The sequence below is a fragment of the Rhinolophus sinicus genome, chromosome 5 (assembly GCF_057876585.1).
Source record: "Rhinolophus sinicus isolate RSI-liver-muscle chromosome 5, RSI-T2T, whole genome shotgun sequence".
In the NCBI taxonomy this organism is placed as follows: Eukaryota; Metazoa; Chordata; class Mammalia; order Chiroptera; family Rhinolophidae; genus Rhinolophus; species Rhinolophus sinicus.
The window spans coordinates 109,437,490-109,454,594 of NC_142505.1; the positions used below are offsets into that span (position 1 = coordinate 109,437,490).

General features: G+C 48.8%; 1 protein-coding gene across 1 annotated transcript in view; it reads right to left on the bottom strand.

Moving 5' to 3' along the window:
* Positions 1-17,105, bottom strand: part of SDK1 (sidekick cell adhesion molecule 1) — a 687,292-nt gene that overhangs the window by 203,508 nt on the left and 466,679 nt on the right. The window contains exons 6-7 of the mRNA XM_088798792.1: positions 3,171-3,282; positions 2,322-2,512 (exon numbers count right to left, since the gene is read on the bottom strand). Coding sequence (XP_088654918.1) covers positions 2,322-2,512; positions 3,171-3,282 — 303 coding nt within the window. The remainder of the gene's footprint in view (positions 1-2,321; positions 2,513-3,170; positions 3,283-17,105) is intronic.

Below are 17,105 nucleotides of genomic sequence, written 5' to 3' on the forward strand. Positions count from 1 at the left end.
GGGGCTGGGCTCACCCCCATTGGGAAAACTCTGGAAGCTGGTGTAGAAACAACCTCCGAGAGAGACGTCCCCGCCAGAAGGGGTGAGGGAGCTCGGCTGTTTATCCACTGTCCGTGCCATGCTGGTTGAGGGCTGTTGCCAGGAGGGCTAATTGCCACTTCCAACCTGCCACATTGGGGGCACGATGGTGCCACACAAGGTGCCACCGTGGCTCCAGGGGCCAGAGAAGGTGGCTGAGGCGAATGGCTCACTCGTGCGGTGTGTGGCGGGGAAGCGGGGAGGTTGCCGTGGAGGGCAGGTCAGGGGAAGAGAAAGTGCAGGAGCGGAGGGCAGGTGGAGGACATGGCGGGCCCAGCCCCGGAGGCGGCTCTACCTGGCACTGGGGGCCCCACAGGCGTGTCAGCAGGTGTGACGCTGCCTGCAGTCAGACCCCAAGCTGTGTCAACCTCAGAAATGAAGCAACATGGCAGGGACGTTGACAGGGGGAGGAAACGGCGCGCTGGTCTGTCTTCTCTCATCAGTGAGAAAGTGATTGGAAGCCGATTTGTCGCTGCTTTCTTTCATCTGCGTATTCTTACGACAGACAGCTCCTTGCACAGATCCACCGGTGACAGCCCTGTGACACCAGTTACATTTCCTGAGGATCCCCACTCCATGATCGTCGGGCGTGGGGTTATAATCTCCCAAACCTCTCTGAGTTGACAGAGGCTCTTCAGGGCTGTTCCAGGATGACTCAATCACAGAGTCTACCTGTCACAGCAAATTCTGATGAATGAAAGGGATTTAAATCGACATGATAAAGCTGCAAAGTGTGTTCTTATCCCTTTAGAAGCCAGAACTCAGAGAGATGGTAACTCTAGAGAAGACAGAAGCAGTCTGCTTTGGAATTCAGATGTAAATGCAAAACTAACGTTCATATGATAGATTTAAATATTCTGAAAGGGAATTATGATGGAAACAAACATTCTACTTTACAAGGAGATAACTTTCTCCTCTTGCTAAATTACCTTAAAATGTTTTCATGTGATACAGTCCTGTCTACTGGAGATTTACATATCACAATTTTTAATTCTGGCTCAATCTATAATGTATTGGGCTTATATAACGCTAGGTCAAGCTGATGAAAAAATCTTCCAGGGAGGGCGGATGGTATTTACGTCTACAGCTACGGTGCGGATGAGAAAGGCGGCGGAGAACCGGCTCCCACTCCTGGTGTAGAATCAACAACAATTTGCGACTCAGCCTGCTTTCTAGGACACTTTCATAATTCTTACACTTCTTTCAGGGGGACGATGGGTTTGCAGTACATGTTTGGCAGTTGTTTCCAAGTCACAAAGCCACTTCCTAATGATTTAAAGGAATGTGACATACCCAAGGCAAGCGGCCTTTTGTGCGGTACTTCTTGCTACTCTTCGCTCATTTTGCATGAAAATATAAACTTTTGTTTTTTCTTAGTTTGCAAAGTGGAAACTGCACAATACATTATGCGAGGAGCTACCACGTATTTGATTTTTCCTGGTCTCAGTTCCCCTTCCGAGGAGAGAAGAAACAGGGATTGTCCTTCCTGGAGCTGACCTTCAAGGTACCTCTTATCTGCAGTGGCCACCACTCTGCTCGACAGGGTCCCTGCGACCCTGATCACAGCCACTTAGGAATAAAAGTATGACAGGAGCTGAACAAATGAGAGGAATAAAAGTACACGCCTCACAATTTAATGTAATCGTGTAATCTGACAATAAAGCGAGGCTTCCCTCAGCCACGTACAATGCACACGTCCTAAACCCTTAGCGTTCCCAGCGCTTAAAGTGACTCAACTTTATCTCCGTGTTCTCCTTGGTTCAGGAATGACACTTGGCTCGTTCTAGGAATCACCTCTGTTCTCATTTTTTAATTTACCGAAAGGTAATATCCAACACTTTCTAACCTTCTTCTGGGTCAAAAAAAATGACAGTGACAGAATAATCCCTGAACACTGATCAAAATAGCCAAGTTAGAGTTACAGAAGAGCTGAGTGGCACAAAGGAAGGTGACACACATGACAAGGGTGATCCCACATTATTTCCCAAGCCTGATCACTGGAGGTGTCCCAAGCCATTTCCTGGAAGTCCTTAGAACATCAACTGTTTGGATGCAGTGGGTGTATATTATTGAAAAAGGAAAACAGGATACATTTGGAAGATAAACTCAATTCCACCTCCATTTGCTGAGTTAAAAATGAAGGTGGTGAAACGCAGGTGTTGCTACCTTGTTTCTAGGGAGAAGCCCGTGGGCTCTCCCGACCTGAGGGTGGTGGCACCACAGCGCACCGGGGTGAGCGTTACCTATGATAGAAAGAAAGCCTTTTGCTCGGGCTGGCTCGAACGTGCTCCTTCTCAGCGTCGCCTCACACACGTACGCCCCACTGTCCGCAGACGTCGGGCTGCTGATGGTAAGGTGTCTCCCAAAGCTGTGGAGCCCACTGGTGAGTCTCACCCCATTTCTCTTCCAGGTCACACTCAGCTCTTCCACAGGCCTATGAGAATGAAGGGCATTAGTGACAATAACTGTGACTCACGGACGAGGCAGAAATAATCGCAGGCGTTCAGCACAACACAGCTATTTCTACCAGGAACTGTGGTGGGGTGAACAGTGGACATTTGCAAATCAGTCCAGATGTAACTCTGCTCCCTTATGGCACACACTGACCAGACATTCTGCTCAGGGACTCTTGAGCGAGGGTGGCCAATTATGGCAGCAATGGCCCGTAGTGCTAATGACTCCATTTGCTCAGGGAGGGGACGTGTAAAAGAAATACTACTGGGGGCACGGCGGCGTGGGGGTGTGATCATGCGAACTTGGTCTGGAGCGACCACTCAGAGGCTGCGGACACCGAGGAGTGGACGGGGGAGAATGGACTCTTCCCGTGAACCTTAGTGCCTCTCTCCTCCTCAGCTAGAATCTCCAAGCCCCCCACCCCCCAATGACCCGAAGCTAAATTGAAAAGCACTGCTTCCCAACCTAAATACCCCACGTGACACGGATAATACAGATGTCGCAAGGGAAGGCTGGGGGAGCCAGTGGCCTAGCTTCCCTCCGGGTTGTGCTCACAGCCCAGCTGGACTAACGACGCCACCGCCCGGAGAGCACCAACCAGGAGCCATCGCAGTCATCATGGATTCGTCCCCGCGTACCTGGCATTGGCGATGCATTCCAGGGTGATCTCATTGGACCCAGCCACCACACTTCTGTTGCCGGGGGGAATCACAATGATGGGAGCCACGGTTTCGGGTGTGCCATCGTCGCCTGTGGTAGACAAAGCACAAGTCCATGGGACTCTCCTAAGTGTGGGAAGTGTGAGCATTGGAAATGTGACAAAGGACAGCCACCACACTTCTGTTGCCGGGGGGAATCACAATGATGGGAGCCACGGTTTCGGGTGTGCCATCGTCGCCTGTGGTAGACAAAGCACAAGTCCATGGGACTCTCCTAAGTGTGGGAAGTGTGAGCATTGGAAATGTGACAAAGGACAGATCTCGTCAAGCCAGTCTGATAGGACACCTCCAGGTCTCACAACCCTGCCCCCATCCAACCCCTGGGAAGAGCCCTGGGTCCCTGGCCCTTCTCAGCGCTCAGAGCCGGGGCGGAACCGCAGCTCGCAGCCTGAGCCAATGGGGTGACGACAGGAGCCGAGGGGGCGGGGCCTCCCGCGGAGCCCGGCTTCTACTGCGGCACCTTCTCCCAAACGCCTGCTGACCTTCTCTTTTTCAATTGATTAAATTATTGAGTTACGTAGCCTACACACTCTTCAAAATCCACCGAATTCCACAAATATATCCCACATCAGGCCCTGCGTGCGCAAGCAAGCCGCCGACTTTCTTATTTACCCAAATGCAAACTCGCAGTTACCAACGTCAGCTCCGTTAGGGCACTTCTAAGCCCTCCTTTCCTGGAAAGCAAATATCCTGAATCATCTCTGTTTGGTGAGTATAAAATGATAAACAACTTAGCTCACACTTCTGGTGACAAGGGAGAAAAAAATAGGACACATTGTTGCCACTTCTCTCTAAAATGTATGTAATATCAAAATTAAACTACCCACAGTGCACTCTACTACTGTTTATTTAGGGAAAACGAAGACTGATCAAACATTTCTAGAACAGGAATTTCAATAAAGGGTGGAGGTGGACGAGACTGGAAGTGAAAATAAATGTAAAGGGCTGTAAATACAAAGTGTTTCACTGAGTCCTTCGTGCTGAAGAGACGAGACCATCACTGTTCTGAGCAGCTGAAGAGAACTCGGGTGGGGTGGGCCGATGACGGGGGCTAGCCCTCCGGGCTGGCAGTAGGTCAGGGCCACAGGGACAGCGCAGGAGGGAAAGGAGGCTGGCCTGGCACGGACACTGAAGCCACACAGCCCTACGTCCTGGCTCGCCACAACAGTATGCCATTGCTCAACTAGAAGTTCATGGGAATTAACAGAGACCTTGACGCAAGCAGAGCCCACAGATTAGGTTTTCCCAAACTGACGCACCGAGGACGGTGGACGCGGGGCCGGCTCACGTATCCTCGGGCCTCCTGGGAGCTGCCTTCTTCGCCAGACCCTGCAGGCTGCTCCGGACACTCTGGTTCTAACACAGTAGGGACTGCTGGGCTGGTAATCAGATCGCCAAGGAGATGCCAGAGCACAGACATTCACGATGGGACAAAGACGAAAGCTGAATGCCAGTCACATTAACAACCTGCCTGTCACCTGTGAAAGTCGCTGATGAGGAGAAATGACCTGAGAAGCTAATATTTGCCAATAGTTATGTGAAGTGGAGGGGAGCAGCAGGGAATGCTAAAAGGTCACTGAGCGAGGTACTCATATGGCATTAATCACCGCTCAGCCACAGCGGCAGCAGAGGGAACCCACGCTCAGCACTTGTCACTGCCCGGGGAGGGGGACAGTCCCCTGGCCAGGCAGCCTCGACTGCATGCTGACCCCGAGGAACCACGGCCGAGTTTGCAGCCCTTCAGGGGCTCGTGGGACAGAGGCTTCACGAGCCAGTCCCTCATGGATTTCAGCCAAACCGATGGAGAGATGAGGTTCTAACTGGGGCTCCCACTGGACAGTGACTTTCTCTCTGTCACAGTGTCAGCACACACAAATACACAACTTCAATGTCCCCTCACCCTATGGAGTCGACAGGACAAATCGAGGGACCAGCTCGATTCGTGGCTGGTGAATCTCCGTCTGTTCTCAGACCCGGGCCTTCTGACCCGTCTCCTGTGTTCTTTCTAGAGATGCATGAACTACATGTGACGTTTGTTAGGGAAGTAGGTGCAAGACGCACATGAAAATGTCACAGTTCCTACAAAGGGTATTTGCAGTGCACACACCAGGTAGCCGGGAAGGTGACCTTGGCTCATGGAAACTACCACGGCAAGATTGAAGCAAGGTCTGATTGAGAAGCCTGTGCGTTTTCTATGTAAACTACTGTAACCACATTTGAGTCCAATTTCACAAGTGCCCAGAACCCCGATCTCCTGACAGCAAGGACAGTGCTTATTACAGCACACAATGCTGGTTCACTTCTTTTAAGTAGAAAATTGTTTTTAAATTCAGTCAAATTCATATGCACATGGATTAAAAAGAACAGTATAGAGAAGCTTAAAATGAAACGCACACCCCCTCCCCGCAATGCGAACGTTTGGCTTGTCAATAGGCAACTTCACTGCAATCAGGTGGGAACTCCCCATTATTCTGAAGGGCAGGAGGCCAGCGGTTCCAGACACACATTATTAACACCCCCCCCCAACCAGCCCCCGTTTTTAGCTCTGTGTCATCGCGGGCTCCTCTGTGACCAAGTCCGCTCCCGGTGACCCTAAGCCGAGACCTTCTCCCCGCGGTCATTATTCCTGTACCCGAGAGCCACTTTATCTCCGCTTTGCCGATGGCTCGTCTCTCCTTCCTTTGTGGACCTAAGGCTCGTCTTCCTTTACTGCTTTTTTAGTGAGAGGAGATAACGATGTGCATTTTTAACCGGCCATGCTGACTTTTCCACCACACTTTCGCCCACATTCCAATTTTAGAAGAAAGATGCATGGGCGAATAAGGCATCCTTAAAAGAATAAAACCACCTCTTTGTTTCTGCTGTTCCCATAGTATCTAGAACAAAATGAACACTCAACAAGTATTCAACGATCGGTCAATTTTTCATACATATTCTGTAATAATGATCCACTACTACCTGCTTCGGGAATATGACCCTCTGTTGCAATGTTCTATATTAAAAAAACATTTTAAAATACCATACACCAATGAAGAATTATTTCTAAGAAGAATGAAAACAAAATGGGAAGAGGGAACCGTACTTACCAAGCTTCCACACAACACTAAACATTACAAATGTCACCCCATTTAATCCAACAACAAGCTGATAAGATAGCTATTATCCCTGTTATAGATGAGAAAATTGAGGCCCAAAGTCACATGACTTCAAACAGTGGAGAAAGGGTTTAAATAAAGGCATGTCTTCATCCGAAGTTCAGCTTTCTTTTACATACACTCTTTTCTCCTAATAAAAACTTTGCTTGTGCTCAGCTAACCAAAAATTAAATTAACTAGAACACTCCTTCCCCCAAGCATTTCCTTAATTGAGATATTACTGTAGCTTTTTCAACTGCACATTTCCCAGGCTGGTTTCAGGTGGCTGGAGGTGAAGCTATGGAATCAACAAGGATTTCTGCAGAGGTCAGCCACGAACAGGCACTAGGCAGCTCCAGAGGCAGAAAGGCAAATGCTTCTGAGAGGCCTCTTCGCAGTTGTAAAAATAAAGAATCCTAGCAGAGGGAAATGGACCCTAGTCCTAGTCAATTTCCTCTGCATGAACTGCTTCACTGTGAAAGAGGCTGAGTAGGGAGAAGTTGTTCAGGTTGCATTTAATTAAAAAGTACATTTTAAGAATATCAAACCTCTCAAACAGAAAAAAAAAAGGTTCAAAGTTCACGTGAACTGCTAAGCTGTGGATTCCTGCAGGTGGAGTAGGGTAATTGCAGCCAGGCCCAGTACAGTAGGTGGGAGAGCAGCATAACGATGACCTGGGTGTTTGGAACACAGGAGTGGGAGGAGGTGGCACCCCGAGAATGAGGGGTGTGAGGAAGGAACAGCAGCCTCACGGGGATCGGGGCACAGAGGGTTCCAGGGGGAGGAAAGCGTTGGTGTGTTGTAGGGGCCACGTGGAGGCCGGTGAGGCTAAAACAGAGAGGGCAAGGGGACAAGGGGGGATAAGGTGGCGGCAGGCTCAGCTTGGCTCGGGCCTCACAGGCCACGGGTTCTAACTGCGAATGGGACGTCACTGGAAGGACTGGGGCAGAGGACTGAAGTGATGTGACCTTGTTTTAAGAGTCAGATTCTGCAGACGACGGGGAGTTAAGGTAAAGGAAGACACGGAGATTAACCAGTGGATGGCAAGAGCCGTGCAAGTCACAACCATGTTTGGACTGGGTGGTGGGGGGGGACGAGATTTAGGATATTTTTCAAAGACACTGCCACACAATTTACTGATGGACTCGATATGGAGATGGCTGCAGCACTGGAGCTGGAAGAGGGAAACCGCCTCTTCTGACATGGAAGGACCGAGGCGGGTAAGAGGCTGTGGGGCAGTTCAGGAACGTGGTTTTGGACATGTTAAATGGGGGTGCCTATGAATCTCAACGCTCCTTGGTGACCCCTGGCTAGTCTTCCGTGCCTGTCTGCTCCCAAAGTTCATGCACCTGTCCTGTCCACACTACCGCCTCTGAAGAAAGCTGGCCACTCCTCAAAAAACTGTAAATTAACAATAGAACTACCATACGATGCAGCAATTCCACTTCTGGGTAGACACGCAAAGGAAACGGGTATGACTCAAGAGATATCTGCACCCCAGGTTCAGTGCAGCATGATTTACAACAGCTAAGACGAAAACAACTTGAGTGTCCACTGACAGACAAATGGATAAAGAAGATGTGGTACATGTACACAGTGGAGTATTACCCATAAAAAAGAAAAAATCCTGCCATTTGACCAATGAGGATGAACCTTTAGGGCATTATGTTAAGTGAAATAAGTCAGACAGAGAGACAAATACTGTATTATCTCACTCATTTGTAGAATCTAAAAAAGTGGAACCCATAGAAACAGAGAACGGATTGGCGGTTGCCAGGGGTGGGGAAATGGGTAAAGGTGGTCACAAGGTACAAACTTCCAGTTCTAAGGTAAATAAGACCTGGGGTTGTAATGTTAAAATGTCTCTAGGCGTCACCAAATGTCCACTGTGTAGCAAAATCACCCCAGGTTGAGAACTTCTGGTTCAAGGTCATACTCCTCATCAGTAACCACGGACAGGGATCAAAACCAAGTCTCTCTCTTCACAGTTAAAAGAGAAAAGAGAGCTGCTCACGCCTTTGGAGTCATGACTAGATAGTATCTCCCAGGCCGGGCTCTCAGCTTCTGTCCTGAATGGTCTTGACAGCTCTCTCCTTGGCTCCAGGCATGGCAGCCCGTGGGCAAGTGCAGACGGCCTGGCCCTCTCACGCATGCCGCCTGGGGCACACCAGGTCCCCACGGGCCCTGTGCCCCGGCACGCACACCAGTGCCAGCCATTCAGCGTTCAGTCTGCGTGCCCTCCCCCGACCCTCTCCAGAGCGAGCTGCGTGCTTACCCTGAGGGGAGTCGGGACTGCTCCCGAGGCCTGAAGTCAGGCCCCTTGTCTTGGCTGTGGACATCCTCCAGCACGCAGCTCATCTCAGGCCAGCCCACCCTCACACTTGTTCCCAGAGCTGCTCGTCTTCCCGAGTTCCTGGCATTTCCTTGAATCGCTCTGTGAGGAGACAGCCCCCTTCTGAGAACAAGCATGGCTGACCCTGAGGAAACACCTCGTGTTCACTAGCAGCCCTCTCTTCTCGAGCTGTTCTAACCTGGACACGGTGCCACGGTGCCAGGGGGTGGCGGCCAGGCCACCGGAAGCACATTCAATCAGGCACGCCCTTGCTCCAGCCCCACCCCAATCCTTGGTCCTTTCCATTCCCAGCTTCTCCCCGGCTTCCCGCTATGCAGATGAGGTTCCCACGTGCCCAACAACTGGAAGGTGTCGTCGTGAAGAGAACAGAGGGTAGAATCCAATGGCTCTGGAAGTACCTGCTCCTAATTATCAGGGAGCAAGTTGCTTAGCCTCTGTGACCCTTGCTTTCCTTATTTGTAACATGATATCCATTTCATGAAGCCATTCAAAACAAGAGCACACATTCTATACTTTCATTTCTAATGCATGCACGTGGCCACATCCCACGCGAGACAGTGCCTGGCACTGAAGTGCTGCACCAACTCCTGGTTATTAATGTCACTGTGGTGACACTGGGAAAAAGCCCTCGCTCCCTGCTGTCCCAGGGCTTCATCCATCTCTTCTGCTGGGTGTCCGCACAGATGCCCTGAAGGGGCTCAGGGACAGTGTGACTTGTTCTTCTCACTGAGTATGTGAAGACAGAGAATGTTGAGGGGACTCCATTCACAGCTCAGGGGTGAGGGGCGGGGGGTTGGGGGGCGAGAGAGACAGACAGACAGACAAACACTGCACCTGGGGCTCTGAGCACATACGCATTCCCATACTCTCTTGTTACAAAGACCACAACATCTCACCAAAAACACATAGCCTTCTTTCTTTCTTGCCTTAAAGAAGTAGAATTTTCCAGAAGCTCTGAGAAAGCAAAGCCCATGTTTTGGTTTTCTCTCCGAGAACCACCAGCTTGAGTGTCCTGAATCTCAGCTGTGTGCTCCCAGCAGACATACCTCAGGACATCTCTGCAGCACCAGCTCAAACGGGGATGAGGCCATGGGCCCGTCACCTACACAGCACCAGGCTTCCCAGCACCAGGCGCTGCACCAGCAACTACTGAGGTCAAATGCTGCCCTGAGCCAACAGACGTCCCGAACACAAAACTCGTGCATAACTTCCATGTAAACATGTGCAAAGTGAGGCAACTGTAGGCTTTTCTTACAGACATGTAGATATAGCCACGAGTAGTGACTGTTACCGGAGAACAGCTGTATGAAAACCGTCACACATTCTAAGGCCAACCAGGATCTCCAGCTCCCCAATTCCCAGTGTGTCAATATCTGTGAGGTTTCGAGGTTTTATTTATGTAAAAACAGGATGCCATCAAGAAGCTGGCAGCTAGTGGAGTCTATAGGACCAGCTGAAACCTCAAAATCTTCCTGCTCCAAGAAACAACTGCTCTAACATTAGTGGGAAGAAATGAGAAAATAAGGTTGAAAACAAACCAAGGAGTAGAAGACCTTACGGAAGCTTTCTGTGCTAAGAATAAGCTCCATGGCTTTAAGAAGCCTTTCAACATCCAATCACAGCATTATTTATGTTGACCAGATGAGATAACAGTTCTAAAAATACTTTAAAGTTTGGGCAACGGGCTTTGTGGACAGAACAAGTGAACCCTCTCGAGCCAGCCCTGCAGTGACCCCGGCTCCCTGGTCCTGGGCTGTGAGCTCATGGCAGGGTCGTGACTGGTGGGCAGGTCTATGCAGTTCTGGAATAGGAAGCATGTGTGTGGTGTGAGGCTTCTTCCTGTGCAACAGCCCTTCTGTAAGGAAGCACTGCTGCATGAAGAGTCCTACCTATCTCATTCGAATGGAACAGGCTGGCTATCAGCATTATCAGGTCATTACTGATAATACTACGGTAATGACAATGACAATTGCCCATTATTTCCTGTGCACCCGCCAGGCACAGTGCTAGCCCAGGGGGATACAAAGCTTCACTGCAGGAGGTCAGCAGCGGCTGGTGGTTGGGCTCAGCACAGGAAGGCAGCCAGGTTCACAGGGCAAGTACAAGCAGGTGCTGTGGGGCTAGGAGGGGAGGAGGGAGGCCAGGGGTGGCGGGGGGAGACGGACCCTCCCAGGGGCCTAGGAAAGGCTGGAGACAGGTCCTCAAGACGGACAGGTATTCACCAGGCAGACAAGGGGAGGAAAGGCATCTCAAGAACAGAAAAATAAAGAAGTAGACACCATTGTGATTTGTTTGGAAAACTGCAAGCAGCTCTTGATGGCTGAGGGCAAACTGAGGCCTGGGCCTGGGCACCTGGAGGCTGCAGAGGGAGGCGGGGCCACGAGGGGACTTCGTCTAGCAAGGAACAGAGTCACTGAAGGACTTTGAGAAGAAAGAGTCCATGAAAGGAAGAGCAAACCGCGGGGCAGACAGATCAAGCAGCCAGGCAGGGGCCTGACTCAGAACTCAGGAACAGCTGACGGAGCCCGAAAAGGCAAGGGATGGAGACTGGAGGGGTGAGTGGGAGAGCCAGCGGGAGGCCCAAGGGAGCGGGGAGGCACAGGGAGTCTGCGTGGCCAGGGTAGTGGACAGGCACTCTCCAGGTTTCTGGCTGGAGTGGTTTGGTGGATGCTGGAGAAACTCATAAGGGGGAAAACTTAGAGGAAAGAGGGGCCGAGGTGATGCTGGTGGTCTGTTAGGGTGGAGGAGAAGGGGGGCAGTTTCCGGAGAAGCAGCCCGTGCCCCACAGGAGGTGCCCAAGCGGAGTCTAAGTGAGCAGCTGCAGGGGACACCGGCTGGTCCGCAGGGGTGAGCGGCGCTGGAATTCTCAGAGACTAGGAGACCGCTCCATGAGCATGGAGAACGAGGGCAGCATGGACTTCTAAGAAGCAGGCACAGGACGCCCACAAAGCACAGAGAAGTGGAAGCAGAAAGAGAAGGTGTCATGACACAAAGGAAAGAGAGGTTATATTTTTCCCAAACGGACAGTAATTTCTGTATATCGTCAAGGCTGCTTTTGCTCAATTTCTGAAGGTGAGTCTGAGTTTACCTTGTAGGACAATTGCTAAGGAATGCAGAGCTAGATAAAGTGAAAGTCCCACCTTTCACCACGAAGGGCTTCACTGTACCATGAAACATTTAGGACTTTCTAGAACTTGAGTCACTCTTTTGTTCAGTCCTGGAGCTTGGTTTCTGCAAATAGGCCACCTCTAGCCATTCTCAGCCTTCTTTCTGCCAATAAAAAGTACAGCCTGATTGGCCAGTCTTTTATGATTGACCTTCTCCCATGCATGGCAAGGTGCCCTGGGCTCTTCTGGGCGACAAGGGACCACAGCTCCAAGGTTTTTCACACAAATCAGGAGGCTCTTTCACTTCCCAATTACTTTTGCAACCCCTCGGAGTCTGTCATCTTCCTCTGCATTATGAAAATGGCCCGGCAAAGGGACTGAGTGCTTTCCTGCAACAGCAGCTCAGCGGGGGTGGCTGATCTCTTGCCACCACAGGACGCCAGTGTCTTGATAGCTGGAATCCTGTAATGCCGAACCCCCCAGGGTACCTATTTCTTAAGAGAATGAGATATATCCAAATACATATATATCTCCAAGAACCCATAGAAATTAATTTATTTTTTCGTTAAAATGTGCTATAATAAAAGGTGTGAAGGCAGCGGCAGACCAGATCATTCCCCAGGACTCCAAGAGGTGATTTTCTGGAGGCAGAACTTGGGCAATTTTAAGACGCACTTTATTGTGAAAACTGAAATAAACAGCACAATTTCTCTGCTGATTGCAAAATCTTGTTCACTAAATAGAAAGTCCCTCCCACCTTTTGCTTTCCCCAAATTCACCTTTTAATTTGTACTCCCCCAGCTCCTGAACAGGGCAGGTGGGCATATGCATTTCTGGGTAAATAATCTGTGTGTGGGTGTCTAAGGAAAGTCCTATTCTTTTAAACTCTGTGTCTTTTATCGTTCATCAGGCTGAGCCCTGTCCCAAATCCTGAAGGCGTTAGGACAGGGCCGGGAGAGGCAGAGTGGGTGTGTGGGGCTGGGGGCGAGTGCTGGGGACCAGCCCAGGGACAAAAGCTCTCGGAGCTGTGTGCACCAGCAGACTCAATTCTTCTTGTTTCTTGTCCAATCGCAGGAGGGAAAAACGGGAGGGAATACAGCAGTGTATCCTATTTACAATTTTATCTTTACATGTACTTCCATTTTTTATCTCAATACACTTCTGGACTTTTCTATTGACAAGGGACGATAAATAAAATAATATGACAGCTTGACAAACAATCCGGCAGTTTCTTTTCTTCTCATTTATAACGTATTTGAAAACTTGCACATTTGGAAATGAATGGAACGTAACAAAGAATGTATTTTCATCGGCTTTTTACTGGGCAGAGAAAAATGAAGGTGATAAAAGGCAACTCTACACGGGGCTTATTTATTTATTCTGGGATGAGCACAAACTGGTAACCAGAAAACAGGAGTTGTGGCTCCAGGAACTGCACGATTGAACACCGGAACGCCCCAAATACCTGATTCACAAGACAACAGCAAATAACCTGCTTTTCATTTAAACATATAAATGCACAATGTCAAGAAATAGAAGAACCATAACCAACAGAAGAACTGGGATTCGATGCAGTTTGGGTGGGTTACAGGAATAAGAGGGTGTTTCTCACCAGATTAGATCAATTTTCTGAACGGCATTCTAAAATCACTGAGAATATAACTAGGCAAAATAACAGGTCACTTTTAGCTTCTATAAGAAAAACGGCCTTGAATAATTTTGCCAAACATGCAGATCTGGGCATGGAGCCCAAGCCCACCGGAGCAATTGGTGCCCATCTGAGGCCATTAGCAAGGACAGTGGGTAACTGCGGGAGCCCCCAGCAGGGGTCTGGGAAGCCTTGGTCCTCCGCCCCCACCCCCAAGCTGGGGGAGCTCTATGGCAAAAGGCACTTTGCAAAGTTCAAATGAGAGACACAAAATATTCAGAGGTCGGTAGATCTGCCTGAAGAATACCACTGCATTTAGTGAACTGCAAGGAAGGAGCCAAACCGCATCGGACTTTTTTGACAATGAAGCCATCATTTTGAGGACACAGGCTCCACTGCCTCTGTGACTGGAGGGCTCCACGCAAGCTGTGCCCCTTCCTGGCTTTGCTCCCCCGTCCATGGCTCTTAGCTCCACCTGACTTGTCACTTGCTGTGCTTCTTTGTTTTGCTTATGTTCTGTCTCCCCACAAGAAGGGGAGACCAGGAGCCAGAGGCATTTTCCTCTGTTCTGTTCTGGCCTGGCCACCCTCCCAGGGCCTCCAACAGTGACTGACACTTAGCGCTCGCTCAAAAATGTCTGTCAAGTGAACAGAGTGAAGGTCTTGGGACAAGTCTTTCCTTCCTGGGTCTACAGCACACCTGTGCTGGACCAAATGTCACAGAACTGAGGACTTACATCTTCAGATCGTGTGAGCAGTCTCATTTAGAACTGTCCTGCTCTGGAGCCCTCAGCCACTCCGCGGGCAGCTTCCTTGAGGCGCCGGTCATGGCAGGGCCCCAGGGGACCATGGCCAGGCAGCCAGGGCTTCTCTCAGTGTCTCTCTTCCAGTTCCATATTCCTTTGCTTAGTCGCACCCGACCACGTGGCACTCTGAAACATTCCGCTGCCCTCCTCAGACTCGAGTGCCCAGCCTGACAACTTTCTCCATTCCTGCCTCTCCCACCTGCCCTGCTGCCTCCAGCATCTCACCTGGCCATCGAGGCCAGGGAACATGGCACCTCCTCAGTGTCATTTCCTCATGAATCCCCTCCCCCCTTTTAAATTGTGATTAAATATAATAACACAGAATTTGCCATTTTATGTGTATAGTTCTGTGACATTGATTCACACTCTCGTGCAATCGTCTCCACGTGGCCACCGCCGCAGAACTTTTCCATCTTTCCAAACTGAAACTCCATCCCCATTAAACAATAACCTCTCCTTTCTCTCTCCCCAGCCCTGGCAACTAATATTCCACTTTCTGTCTCTACGAATTTTATTCTAGGGACCTCATACAAATGGAATCACACAGTATTTGTCCTTCTGTGACTGGTTTATTTTATTTAGTATAATATCTTCAAGTTCCCCACATGTTGTAGCATGTATCAGAATTTCCGTTTTAAGGCTGAATAATATTCTGTTGTATAATATACTACATTTTGTTAATCCATTCGTCTGTCGATAGACACAGCTTGCTTCCACCTTTGGGCTATTGTGAATAATGCCGCTATGAACATTGATAGATAAATATCTGTTCTAGTCTCTGCTTTCACTTCTTTTGGGTATATATTCAGAAGTGGAATTGCTAAATCATATGGTAACTTTATGTTTAATTTGTTAAGGAACCACCATATCATTTTCCATAGTGGTTGCACCATTGTATGTTCCCACCAGCAATGCAAAAAGAGTTTCTCCACATCCTCACCAATACTATTTTCTGTTTGTTTGGGTTTTTAAAATAACCATCTTAATGGGTGTGAAGTGGTATCTCATTTGATTTGCATTTCCCTGATGATCAGTGATGTTGAGCATTTTTCGAGGTGCTTATTGGCCATTTATAGATCATCTTTGGAGACATGTCAATTCAACTTCTTTGTTCAGTTTTTAAATCAGGTTGTTTTCTTTGGTTGTTGAGTTGTAGGAGTTCTTTATATATTCTGGGTATTAATCCCTTTTCAGACATGCAGATATGATTTGCAAATATTTTTTCCCATTCCACAGGCTGCCTTTTCACTCTGTTGATAGTGTCGTTTGATGCACAAACGTTTTTAATTTTGATGTAGTCCAATTTATCCAGTTTTTTTCTGCTTTTGTTGCCTGTGCTTTTGGTGTTATATCCAGGAAACCATTGTCAAATCCAATGTCATGAAGCTTCTTTCCTAAGTTTTCCTCTAAGAGTTTTATAGTTCTAGGTCTTCGGTTTCGGGCTATGATCCATTTTGAACATGGATGTGGTATGTGTGGTATATGATATGCAGTGCACTTTCTACACTTGGTTAATACGACACTCGCAGATTGCCCAGGCCAGGGCCAGAGTCTCTGTCACTCACCATTTACTTACAAATCCAGGGCTTTCTGCACGTGTCTGCCAGTTCCTAACTGAGGTCATTCTTTGGCTAGGGGTATGGCTGGCCTACAGGGTGAGGTGGATAGACAGGCCAGGATGACAGTAAATTCATGTCCGTGAGAGTTGATGAATAAATCCCCCCACTTTCTCCCCCTTGGGTAAGCAACACTAAAGTGGTTTCTGCGCAGCCTTCCTGAGGTCTCCTGGGGGACTGAGGACAGGGGCTCACCCAGGTGATGGTTCACTAATGCACCCTGTATGGGCGTCTTCCCTTCCCTGTCTCCCTTACTTCCTGGGATCACCTCTAAATAAACTATTGCACTCACAGCTTCACTGAGCTCACACAGTTTTTTTGCGGAAAGTAGACAAAAGCCTATCTCTTTCAGACAAGGGCATTTGTGCATATTTGCCCCTCCAATTTAAAGCCCTCGAAGGCATTTGATACTTGTACACCCTTGTATACTTCATAGCTTCTGGCAAACAGTAAGTGCCTCATAGATGCCTGTCACATTGAATGTATCTAAGTTTACACTTTTCAGATAGATATCAATATCTGTTCCTAAGACATCAGTGTCTCTCCCCAAGACAAGACTTCTGCAGGTAAGTTTCTGAGAGGAACGTAACTCTGCCCCGGGGACAGCGTAGGGCTCTGTCAGACGCAGATCCAGCTGAAATCAGTCATTCTTTACATGGCATGTGACTCACAAACAGAATCCATCACTAGAAAAGTGTCTTTAATAGATAAAACCAAGAACAAAGAAATTCGATCCTGAGTCCCTGGAGAAAACAGAAATTACCTTAACAAATGTTTTCAGCACATGAGAGAAAGAAAAAAGAAGACAAATAAGAGAGAAAGGGTCACAGTCTGTTCAGCAGAATATGTCTTAAAAATCACAACTGTGTCCTTCTCCTTAAAATACAACACAGATCTTTAGAAAACCAGACGAAATTGAAGTTCTCTTCCCTCACTACAATCACCACTGTTCAACTCACAGACTAGAAATTACGGCCATTGAAGCCCGAGGTAAACCCCTACTCCAGTTACAAAGACGCCGACGTGGGAAGCCACACTGCCGGGACGCTGCCAGGGCTCTTACTTCCTGAAGACTGCCTGATTGGAACAACATAAAATTGAAAGCTTTATATTTTATACCCTCCCCCAGGCATGTGAGAACACACAGAGCTGAGGCGCCAATATTTTTAGAAACAGGTTTCTCAAAGTTTT